Raw genomic sequence first — 11,944 nt, forward strand, 5'->3', positions numbered from 1 at the left:
TTTTATTGAGTGATTGTGGATGTGTGGTAATCTAGCGGACTTCACCCTTGTGTTTGATTTAAGATAATTGCTTTAAATAGTTTTTACCTCAATATAATTTAGTTTTAGTAAAAGAAAAACCCATTGGTTTGTTGCATTGGTTCCTTGAGTAAATATTGAGTGTTTAAGCATTTAGTCTTTGTGGATTCAAACTTTTATTACCTGCTGCGACGATTGTGTACACTTGCACATATTAGAATTGATAGCACAATTAGTGGACAACAAGTTTTGCCGAGGCTGAAAAATAGCTACTGCTAGAACAATCCTTAGAGACCGCCATATTCTGCTTCATTGGAACTATTAGATTTTTGAAGTGTCCTTGAAATCGAAGCCATGGTCCATATTGGTGCTTTGTTCGAAGAGTATTGTGTCCTGTATCAGAAAAATAATCATCGCAATCTTTAAGAATATGGTCAATCTTACCACAGTGATAGCAGAAATCAGGGAGACGTCCGTATTGGATTAAGACCCCAACTCCACCTTTAGGACCATCTAAATTTAATTTTATCCCTCGTCTGAGAGGCTTAGAGATATCCGACGTAACACGAACTCGCAATATAGAGCCCCCTAAAGAACTCAAATCATCACAGACAGACTCTTCAAATCCACTCAGTGCATTGCCAAGACAGATTGCCATAGATTTTGTCGTACAACCCAGAGGCAGATCAAAGAAACGAATCCAGATGGGCAGCCTTGTGAAATCTAGCTTCGATGGACGGATTAAAGCTGGTTGTTTAATAAGTACCACCACTGCCTTATCAAAGGTCCATGGACCCAATTTGTAAACCTTATTTCTGTCCAACACACGAACAAAGTGAAAAGAAACAAGTTGTTGCCTATAGTTTCCACATCGAATGCATTATTATCCAGTTACCGGGCATTTCTCATTGCACTTTTCATAACAATGCAGGCGATGAAACGCTTGAGGAAGAGTTTTCCTACCAAAAGAAGCTCAACTTTGGATCCAGATTCAACAGAGGGTGAGGTATCCACATCATAGCCATCTCCTCCTCTTCTGATGTAAGTTTGAGATTTTTCTATTCCTCTAGTAAGTCTGTTGTTGACATTGTAGAGAAAGGAAAAGAATTTAACAATTAGCACATATAAATTTAACAAAACAATTAAATCAAAGAACATAATCTTGATTTTCTATTTTAAATGCTTCCATATTAATATTTAGCATGAACAAATACCTTAGGTCGAGGTCCTATTTCTAGGCTATCCGAGTGAAATCTTTATGTCTAAAGTATTTATCTCCAAAGTTAAATCATTAAAGTTGCGCAAATGTATCAACCATTTCAGTATGGATGCTTGGTTAAAGCACTAATTGGCCAAATTACGTTTTAACTTTGTAAAACAACCTTAAGTGATAAAAGAAGAGAAAAACACCTTTTGTCTTGTTGGATTTTAAAAACTTTAGCTAACCATCCATAACCGGGCTTGGAAAAATAAATTTAGTTCATAACTTTAGAGGAAAAATAGAATTTAACATTGATGTAAATAAGAGGCATGATTAAAAGATGAATATAATTAAAACAAGCTGAAAATGTACGAGTTGTAACCCGAATGACCCTAACCCGTTCTCTTTCAAGATTGAGGAGTAGTACTCAATCAATTCCACAAGATTGTATGATTACAACTTCGTAGAGAGAGAGAAAGATGAATATCAAGAAACTTGCTGGAATTTTAATTGAATAAGACCAAACTTACAATTGAAAAATAAAAAGTTGGAAAATAAATGATCACTTGAGGATGATGATTGAAGTGAGGGGAGCTGGTGTATTTATAGGAACTTCAGGCAGTTAGGAGATTGAGACATTCATTGAGAGCCATCTCTTTAAAACACATTTTAGTTGGTTTGTTGTTCAATTAGCAATCATCAATGCATGGAAGACACGTGGAGGGGCTTGGGAAGCCTCAGAACACACAAAAACTTGCGTTTTACATTAAGGGCATTCTCGGGATTGGGGAAGGCGCCAAGCGCCAAGCTCGGTATTTTTCTGTACAAAATTGTAATTTCTGTTAGAAATCAAACTCTAAATGATGTAAAAACGTCCTATATGCATGTATAACCTAAGATAACTCCAAATGAAAGGTTTTGGACACTAAACCAAGCTTAAAACACGATTTTTTTAGTGTAAAATGGTAGAAAACAACACACTCCTTTTTACCCTTGTAATCCAGGGAAATCAGAAAAAGAAATTTCAGAGATAGTAAAATTTAGGGAGTTAGAGAAAAGTTAGAAAAATAAATTAGTGAGAGAAAAGTTAAAAATAAAAAATAGAAAATTTTAGAGAATAAAGTTGAGAGTAAAAGTAGAAAGAGGGAAAAAAAATTATAGTGAGAACAAAATTTGGACAAGAAAAAGTTTAAAATATATTTGTTAGATAAAATAAATAAATAAAAAGATAAAGATATAAGAGAAAGAAAATTGAATAAAAAACATTTAAATAGAGAAAAATTGAAGATATATATTTTTTAAAGAAAAAATAGACTAGAGATCAAAATAAAAGTTATAAAAGGTGAAATTTGAGAATAGAAATGTTTAGAAAAATATTAAATTTTTAGAGGGAGGAAAAAAGAAAATAATATGTTAGAACAAAAATAAAAAATTATAAATAAATATAAATGAAAATTTTGGAGAGTGAGAGAAATATTTAAGAGATGAAAATTTGAGAGAGAGAGAGATAAATTTTTGTAGAGAGAGAAATTTAGGTATAAAAATACTTTAGAGCGAGAAAAAAATTATTAGAGATAAATATGTTGAAGAAAAAAGTTGACCATTAGAAAAAAAAATGAGATTTTGAATTAAAAAACTTAGGACCCGTCAACCATTTCGTTTTTTGTTTTTGATTTTTTGCTTTTAGTTTTTAAAAAACATGACTATTTGATAACCCATCCAATTTTCTTTTTTTTTTTTAAAAAATCATTTTGAAATTCTAAGTAAATTAAAAAAAATAGTTTTCAAAAACATATTTATGTTTTTCAAAATTTGATTTTTTTTCTAATACTAAATTTTCTCATTTTTATCTCTAAAAAAAATTTTCTCACCCTAAAATTTTTTTCTTTCTAAATTTTTCTCCACAAAATTTATTTTTTTCTATCTAACATTTTCATATTTTGAATATTTATTATTATTTCTCTCTCCAATTTTTTTATATCTATATTTTTTATTTTTTCTGATAGTTCAGTTTCATTTCTCTCTCTAAAAATTTAATATTCTTCCTAACTTTTTCTTTCTAAAATTTCGTTTTTTATAATTTATCTTTCTTATCATAATCTATTTTTTAGTTTGAAAATTATATCTTATTTTCTCGTTTAATTTTCTTTCACTGTAACTTTTATTTATCTATGTATTTATATTATAAAAAGAAAAAAGAAAGAAAATCCGGCTGAAGACCATAGTTATATTATTATTTAATTTCTTGTGTGTTTTTTTTAAGAATGATTGAACCATTATTTAAAAAAAAAAGATTGAACCAATAACAACAGTTAGACAGCGAGGAGAGAGAAAATTAGAATAAGGAGACATACAAAAACATAAGCAAAAGCAAAAAGTTTTTTTATTTTCCTAGTTGGCCTTTTTGCTTTTGCTTAATAAAAAAATTAAGCAAAAGCAAAAAGACCCACTAAAAAAAAACAACAAAAAACAAACTTTTGGAGGAAATTTTTCTCCACTAAAATAAAGTTTTTTCTACTAGAAAAAAGATAACTTGCTTTTATTTCAAATTTTTGGGGGTTTTCTTGTCTTTATGAAAAAAACAAAACAGTAATTTCATAAATTAGGAACAAGATGAGAAGCAAACAACAAAGTCAAAAATTTTGAAAATGTTGTCCTAAGAAAGATGAATGGTACAGTCGTTGCAACAAAATAATTGTCACCACTAGATAACCATTTCATTTTTGTTTTTTCTTTCTAAAAATTACGTTTTGGAAATAGATTTCAATTCTTAGCGAAGTTTTAAAAGCAAAGATAAGTTTTTAAAAATTATTTATTTATCTTTTTTAAGTTTTCACAATTTGATTTAGATTTTATAAAGGATGTTGAAAGTAGAGAACAAAACAAAGAATAAGTATTTTTAAATCTAATTTTTAAAAACATAAAACAAAAAATGAAATAGATTATTAAACAGGTAAATATAATCAATAAGTTTGTTGACTATTAATAAATAAAAGACTTTGCATGTGTGTGGTATTGTCTTCTCCACTTCTAGATTATATTTTAAAAAGAATTGAAATTAAAGCACCACCAAGTAACCAAGATAACATTTCACTTAAAAAAAACAAACAAACACTATTTTAACAGTTTAGTTTTTTAACTTTAATTTATAATAATTTAATAGAGTTTTTTAACTAATAAAGAACTAAACGTATTTATACATTATAAAGACTAAAGAGAGGGTTTTTATAGTTGAGACTAAATTGTTACATACTAAACTTAATAGATTAAATTATTACCAATTTGGAAGTATAGACTAAATCGCTATAAATTAATTAAAGTTCATGGACTAAATTGTTACCAAAACTGTTTGTTAACAAAAAAAATAAAAATTAAAAAATAAACAAAAGAACCTTAACAATACATGAATTTACAAAAATACCCTTGTCCTACACATGCAATGAACATATTTGAACTAGGAACCAAAAGAATTTGCAATTTCCACAAAGAACTTTGAAAGTAAACTTAAAACCTATAGCAAAATACATTTTTTGTTTCTTACGGTTTGAAATAAGTGTCTACTCGATCTCTAAAATTTCAAAAATGACACTTTAGTCCCTTGAAGTTAGCTGTGATCAAGATGATGTGGCTACTAAATTGTTGAAATTGATTTGAAAAATTTTATCAATTTATATTTCTATGGTGAGTAGATTTTTCATCCTCTTAGTTTCTCCTTCCTCTCCTCTTCCAAGATAAGATGCAAAATTTCAAATAGATAAGACTTGGGGGCTATCGTTGTCTCCAAAATTTCATTCATGAATGGCAACCGAAAGTGATGCGTTATTATTCATTCATAAGAAAGGTGACCGAAAGTGATGGATTATTAATATATATGGGAGGATTATGGAAAAAAAGAACCGACATTTTCTTATGACATAGACATAGACTTTGCTTAGCCTGAACTACTTTTCAGAGTCGAAACTATTCCTACAAATCAACACAAATCCTTTCAATTTAACCCAACATAGAATTGCTTAAGGCCAAGCATGAAGATTATGGAAAAGAAATGTGTATATTACTCTTCATTCTTCTAAACTTGTCTTAACCATATTATTCTATATCCCCGGATTCTAATGCAAGATACATCAGGTTCATAAAATCCACTCAATAATACAATGTTACCCAAATGCTGGCACCAACCTTGAGGCATTATCGATCCATCGATTCGACTATATCATTTAAACAAGCTCAAGCTGCTAACTACCAACCTCTCAACTTGCTAATTACAATCAAGCCCTAGGAATGAAAATGAGAGAATCAAAAATAAAAATTAATTGAAAAAAAAAAACCAGAATGGGAATACAATTTCTAACCTAAAGGTCGGAAGGATGAAGCTTGTCACTGATATTATTTACTAATATTTGTAATATAACTAAATTTGAATTATCCAGAAAAAAGAGTAGAAATATAAATAAATAAAAGTAATGGGATCCATCCAAATCACAACGACATTTTTCTTTTCACCTATGTAAATAGGTTAAATACTACTTTTAACTTTGGTTCATTTTTTATTCCCATACTTCTAACTTTTGTTAATTTTAATCATTCTACTTTTAAAATATTTATTTTAGTCCATGTAATTTTTAAAAGTGACCAATTTCCAATTAAAATGTGAGATCAACAGATTGACAATCCTACATCAATGAAAAGTTTATTTCTTGTTAAAAAAAAAAAATGACAATCGTGCTCGATTATTTGATAAAGTTAGTAATAAGAGAAATGTAAATAAGGGAAAATGGTTACTATTCTCTCATCCTCATTTTTCTTCCAATAAACATGGTCTCAACCTAATCATAACCTTGGCAAGAACATTGCCTTGAGATTGACAAATAGCAATCAGTTTAAACACATCTTGAAGTTGCAGGTTCATTATAAGGACTCGAGAAGAAATGTCACAATACCATAAAACCTTGGCAAAATAAAGAGAATTTGGAAACAGAGCAGAAGTGAAAATTCATCATTCTTTAACCAAAGAGAATAGTCTTTATATACAATATTATCCCTCTAACAATGCTTACAGCTAAATCATATTAGATTCCACAAACTAACAAACTTTAACAGAGAATTGAATACAATGAAACAACATGGGAGCCGTGATTTGATGATACAGATGACTTATAACACGTGGATGAATAGGAATATATTTAAAAATATCCAAACAATTCACTAACTTTCTTCAGATGCAATTACTTTCTTATACATAAAATTGATACAGTGAATGAGATGGACAGAACTCACGAGTTTGATGCGTCGCCAGAAGGACCAGGTCGGGCATTTAACAGATGCTGAAGGGCTTTGACAACAATGCTCATGTTTGGCCGGAAATCTGCCTCGTACTGCACACACAAGGCGGCAACAGCGGCCAACTGCAATAAAGTAGCATCGGGTATTAGGTTCTTGTTACAGCTTATTAAATACGGCAATACATATATCAACGTCAAATGGTTTAAAATGTGTCCTTGGACAACCTCCTCCCCCCACCCCTCCTAAAGATACCCAGAATTCCTTCATTCTGTTTTCCTGGTCTTCACTTTCTCGAAGAAAATCCGTCATCAGTATGAGACCCGGAAAAAGAATGATAACATTGTAGCTATATACAGTAGTTCATGAGGAAAGATTTCAATGTAGTGTCAGTAGTTAGGATTCAAAAATATTTACGAAAGATAGATTTATTAGAGGTTTCCTTGCAGAAAGATTTTAATTTACTTTTTGCAGAAGATCAAGATACTTTAAGCTCTTGTGGGAAAATAGACGTCTTGCTCTTTCCTTCTCGGAGCAGCCTTTGGTTGTCAAAAAGGCTTCTTGCACTGGTAATCAAAACTTTTTAACATATTTTGAAAATGTTGGCATTACCCTAGTTCCAATCACTGAATATGTAGGCTTTAATTAAGGGCAACAGGGGTTGAGATCTTTTAGTTTTCTTGTCTTGTCTTTTCTAGATGGGAGAGGTTTTAGATTTATTACTTTTTCCTTCTGGCAGTCAAGACCTTTACTTTTATTTATCCTGGAATATTTAGCTCCTCAATTTTGTGTTAAGCGGTTGTTTCGGTATCCTCCCTCAGCAGGCAGTCTTTTTGGATTGGCAAGCTTTATTGAAGAAAGTTTTTTTCCAGCCTTCGTTCTTTTAGCTTTCTGATATTTCTTTGGCTTTAGATCTCTGTCTATAACCTTGTATTTTGGTTCCGTCGTTTGGTTGTTTTTCTTCTTTTTTCTGTTCCCTTTGGGAGCTTTTATACTTGAACTTTTTCTTCCTTTTCATATTATCAATGAAAGTTTGTTTCTTGTTAAAAAAAATATATTGTAGTTTATGAGAGGATGTGCATGACGTTAACATATGGTTTATAGATAATTTAGCTTCTTACAAGAAGCTTTTGAACAAATTCTAAATGCATCTTATGTCCTCTACCCCAGCCCTTTGCTTGTAATTCCCTTTTGTCATATATGAAAGTCTGTTATCCAAAAAAAAAAAATCTTATGCATACGGACCTCCCGCAAGATCAGAGACCCCAATGCTCAACCTCTACTAAATTAATTAAAAAAAATGGAGATTTGCTTGGTATTATTCAAATTACCTTTGCTACTGCCTTTGGGGGGTACTCTCCACCAAGCCTTCCATCGACACATTGCCTAACTTTATCTTCACTCAGTTTTGGTGTAGCCTAATACATTAAGATAAATCTGTAAGTTAGCTTGCATGCGCATGCAGGGCAGATAAGAAAAAAAAACAATTCAATATCAAAGAGGCCAAGAGAGAAGAAAAAGTGAAAGCCAAGGTGGAGAAGGACAAAAGAAAATCACCCAAGTAACGAGACTTTGTTGTCCTCGTGGCAGCGTAGGATCTACAGGTTTTCTCCCTGTCAAAAGTTCAAGCAAGACTACGCCGAAGCTGTATACGTCGCTCTTGGCATTCAATTGACCAGTCATGGCATATCTGCCAAGTATAAGAACAAAATAAACAACTGTTGGGGTTCTAGAAGCATGCAATTCCAGCCCAGGTGAACAAAACGATCATGTAATAATCCATAAGACGCCTTCTTTTTATCTGACTAATATTAGTTTGAGTTTACCAATTCTCTTTCAGATGTGCCAGCTGGAAGTACTAAAGGTGAATATTAAACGCACTGGAACAATGGATTAGTAGCTCAACGGTGAAGTTCAGGCAATTTCAAGTTTCTTAGTTCACTTAAAGTGAGATTATGTTACAAGAAAAAGGGTTGGAGATGAAATATATTTCTTGAATATTAATAGGAAAGTAGGCACAAGTGTATTTTAAGTCAAAATCCCATGAAGCCAAAAAGTAGAATTCATAGCAGAAAAGGTTATAGTAGTAAAAGCCATTTGAGTTTTAGTTTCTCAATTGGTTAGAGTTAGACAGCTTACTCAGGAGCATGATAGCCAAAAGTTCCAAGGACACGTGTAGAATGAAGGCGAGCAGCCATATCAGGAGCTTGATTGGACAGATCAAAGTCAGCAATTTTAGCAACATCATCATCAAAGATTAGCACATTGCTGGACTTAATATCGCGATGAATAATGTGGGAATCAGACTTTTCATGCAAATACTCAAGTCCTCTAGCAGCCCCTACAGCAATTTTCACACGTTGCGCCCATGATAGCACGGGACCAGGCTGCGCTCCTTTCACTCCTTTTCTTCCTGTGTAAAAAGTGCAGGATAATACACAAGAAAGATTAATAACTTGAAAAACAGTGAAAGGCATATACTGGCAGTAGATGTCTCTGATACACATGTACGGTAATTGAAATTTAAACTTAGAAAACATATAAACTTATAAAGCATTTGACCAGTAAAGTTTTGGCATGATAATACATACCATGAAGAATATCATGAAGTGATCCATTAGATGCGAACTCATAAGCTAGTATACGGGAATTCCCATCAATGCAATAACCAAGCAATTGAACAAAATTTTCATGCTTCAGCCTTGAGACCATGGAAACCTGTGCTAAAAACTCGTCATCAGGCTGTTTGCTGGTATCTAACTTCTTGATTGCAGCAGGCTGCCCGCTTTTAAGTACACCATAGTATACTCTCCCGTACGACCCCTCTCCAATCAAAGCTTCATTTCCAAAATTGTCTGTTACTTCCGATAGTTCATCCACAGGGATGGTAGGTACTAATATTGGTTGCATTTTCACTGCTCGAGTGACTGCTGGTGCAGCTTCAGATTTCTGATAACCTCCATTATTTCCTGTAAGAGAAGTTTCAATACAAAAAAAAAATTACGAAATTGATGAAGATATGGCATCACAAACGCTTCCTTTTAATAGTTACTAGAAATGTTTCTAACTCCTCTGATGGCGCTAAGAGAGTACCTGTTGTATTTTTTGCTGCATAGATGCCTCCATTCTCAGCTGCTTTCTGAATTTCATCTTCCTCACAGCAGCTAAAGCAGCTCATCTTTTCCTACCAATTGATGCCCTAAATGACCAAAGGGAACATTCAGCCATCTCTAACTGGAGAAGAATATTTTTCAATAATACTATATAGAAAAAAAAGGGATAGCAACTTCTTGTGTAGGCTGGCCAACCGCTCCATCATACTTCTACTTCACCATGAAAACTAAGAAGTAAATAGAAAATTAAAACCAAATTCAAGAACTTCTTAGACCAAGGAGAACATCCAAATAAAATCAAATTCCCAAAAAGGCACCAAAATTCTCAACACCAGCTTTCCGAAACTTTAACACGTATCAACAAAATTTCCTCGCCCAAACTCAGAGTCACGAAAAGTTAAGAATCTCAACATGCATCAAAACCTCACTTTGGATCTACAAAATCACTTCAATATTAACTCCATAAATGATAAAAACAGAAAAAATTCGCGTGGCATCCACTCGGATCAGTTCAACCGTAAAATTTCCAGATCAAACAACTATTAGCCGATAAACCAACAAATTAAAAAAAACGCCAAAAAACAACAAGTCAATCAACTAATATTCAACCAAATCAACATCATCGCTTCCAATTTTCGGAAACCTAGCCATTCAAAGTACAACGAAAACCACTTGAAAACAGTAAAGAGATCGGTCTGTACCAGAAAAACAGAGTAATCCGACGAACTTTAAGAGGTGAACAGTTCGATCGCAGCAAGTTAGAGAGTATCTGCGTATCGTCGTTCTGGTGGTTCGTGATCTGAGCTCCGGAGCCGGCGAAGATTGCGCTTCGGGTTCTGTTCTGCAAATATATATCTATCATTTTTCTTTTTTTTCTTCTTTCTCTCAGCGGGACTTTCATCGCTTTTTCTCTTTTTTTTTTTTGTTTTTTTCGCCGTTTCCTTTTTTAACGGTTGAAAAGTTAAAAATACCCTGTGAAACGGAAGCGGCTATGATTGTTTATCTATTTTCGTGAAAAGATACGACATTCTTTGTAAATACTTTATATATACACATAAATATGCGCATTAAATTACTTAAATAAATATATATAAAATTTAGTGTGGACGTAGTTGAATTGATTAAGGCACTCCTACCAGGGACTTTAAAATTTGTATCTGATCTGTGTTTAGCAGGACCGTATTTTTAATATAATTAATGAGTTTAAGGTAAACTTTGTTTTTTTGGAAAAAAATTATATTTGGTTAATGAGAGCCCTCCATTGTTTAACCAAAATCCTGATTTGGTGTTTGGAAGAAGACTACAAAATGGTTAAAGTGATAACCATTTATGGAGGGAAAATGTGATCTACTACTTAGAAAATATAACTCTCATTACCTTGCATGTCAACTGTCCAAAAGAGTTCGTGGACACATGTGACAATTATATTTGATGTCGACGAGACATGATCGGTTGAAGTGGTGCTAATTAGGTTATTCATTGAGCGTAGTTAATCTAATAGAAGTTGTTATACGACGTGTCAACTATCTAAAAGAATCCGTGGACACATGTGACGATTATATTTGATGTCGTCGAGACATGATCGGTCGAAGGGGTGCTAATTGGGTTATTCATTGAGAGTAATTAATCCAATGGAAGTCGTTATACGACGAAGGGATGTGTCTATTCACATAAGGGTGGACCTATATCGTATATATAAAGCATCACTATTGGATGGTAGAGATGTGTTTGTACAAACAGACACATTCATTCATAAAAATACACCTCTTGAATTGTAGAGATGCGTTTAAGCGAACAAACCCATATATTAACAAAATGACACTTCTATGCCTATATAAATAGGCATTCTCACACTTATTTGTGAACTAAAAAGCATTCCTCTACAAAAGCTTATCTCCCTCCTTTTGGGATTGATGGAGTCAAAACAACGTCGGAACGAGCTAGGGAAGAGTAGGGATCAAGCCGGGACGCATCGGGATCGAAGCAGGAATGAAACCAGGGGGAAGCAGAAGCTGCGCAGGCCACACGGGCCGAGGAGGCAGCGCCACGACACTGCAGCGTCACGGTGCTAGGGGACAGCGTCGCAGCGCTGTCCTGGTGGGTGCATGGGCGTGGGTTTGCGTCCGTAGCGCCATGGTGTCAAGGACAGCGCCATGGCGCTATTTCGATGTTTATAAAAGTGTAGTTTCGGGTTTAGGATTTTGTAGCTGAAAAAGGGTTATTGTCCATCTAATTTTGAGTCGTTTTTCAGAGGGTTTCGTGGCAATTCCAAGGGAGAGGCTCGGGCATTGGCAGAGGCATTGAGGCTCATCAAGATCAACATAAGTATTAA

The 11,944-nt window shown here is 33.2% G+C and overlaps 1 protein-coding gene across 2 annotated transcripts; it reads right to left on the reverse strand.

Moving 5' to 3' along the window:
* Positions 1 to 6,201: 6,201 nt before the first annotated feature.
* Positions 6,202 to 10,492, reverse strand: LOC111020732 (pto-interacting protein 1). Of its 2 annotated transcripts, XM_088127791.1 has the most exons (8): positions 10,314 to 10,492; positions 9,787 to 9,839; positions 9,593 to 9,698; positions 9,091 to 9,468; positions 8,639 to 8,912; positions 8,057 to 8,189; positions 7,831 to 7,917; positions 6,202 to 6,624 (listed from the first exon to the last, which is right to left on the reverse strand). In XM_088127791.1, exons 3-8 carry the CDS (start codon positions 9,675 to 9,677, stop codon positions 6,493 to 6,495), a joined length of 1,089 nt encoding a protein of 362 aa, XP_087983917.1. In that variant the 5' UTR covers positions 9,678 to 9,698; positions 9,787 to 9,839; positions 10,314 to 10,492; the 3' UTR covers positions 6,202 to 6,492. The 2 variants fall into 2 exon arrangements, with proteins under 2 accessions (XP_087983917.1, XP_022153178.1); XM_022297486.2 differs by lacking the exon at positions 9,787 to 9,839 and having other exon boundaries at positions 10,314 to 10,491.
* Positions 10,493 to 11,944: the final 1,452 nt, after the last annotated feature.

This window comes from Momordica charantia (assembly GCF_013281855.1).
Source record: "Momordica charantia cultivar OHB3-1 chromosome 8 unlocalized genomic scaffold, Mcharantia_2.0 BLBB01000008.1, whole genome shotgun sequence".
Taxonomy (NCBI): domain Eukaryota; kingdom Viridiplantae; phylum Streptophyta; class Magnoliopsida; order Cucurbitales; family Cucurbitaceae; genus Momordica; species Momordica charantia.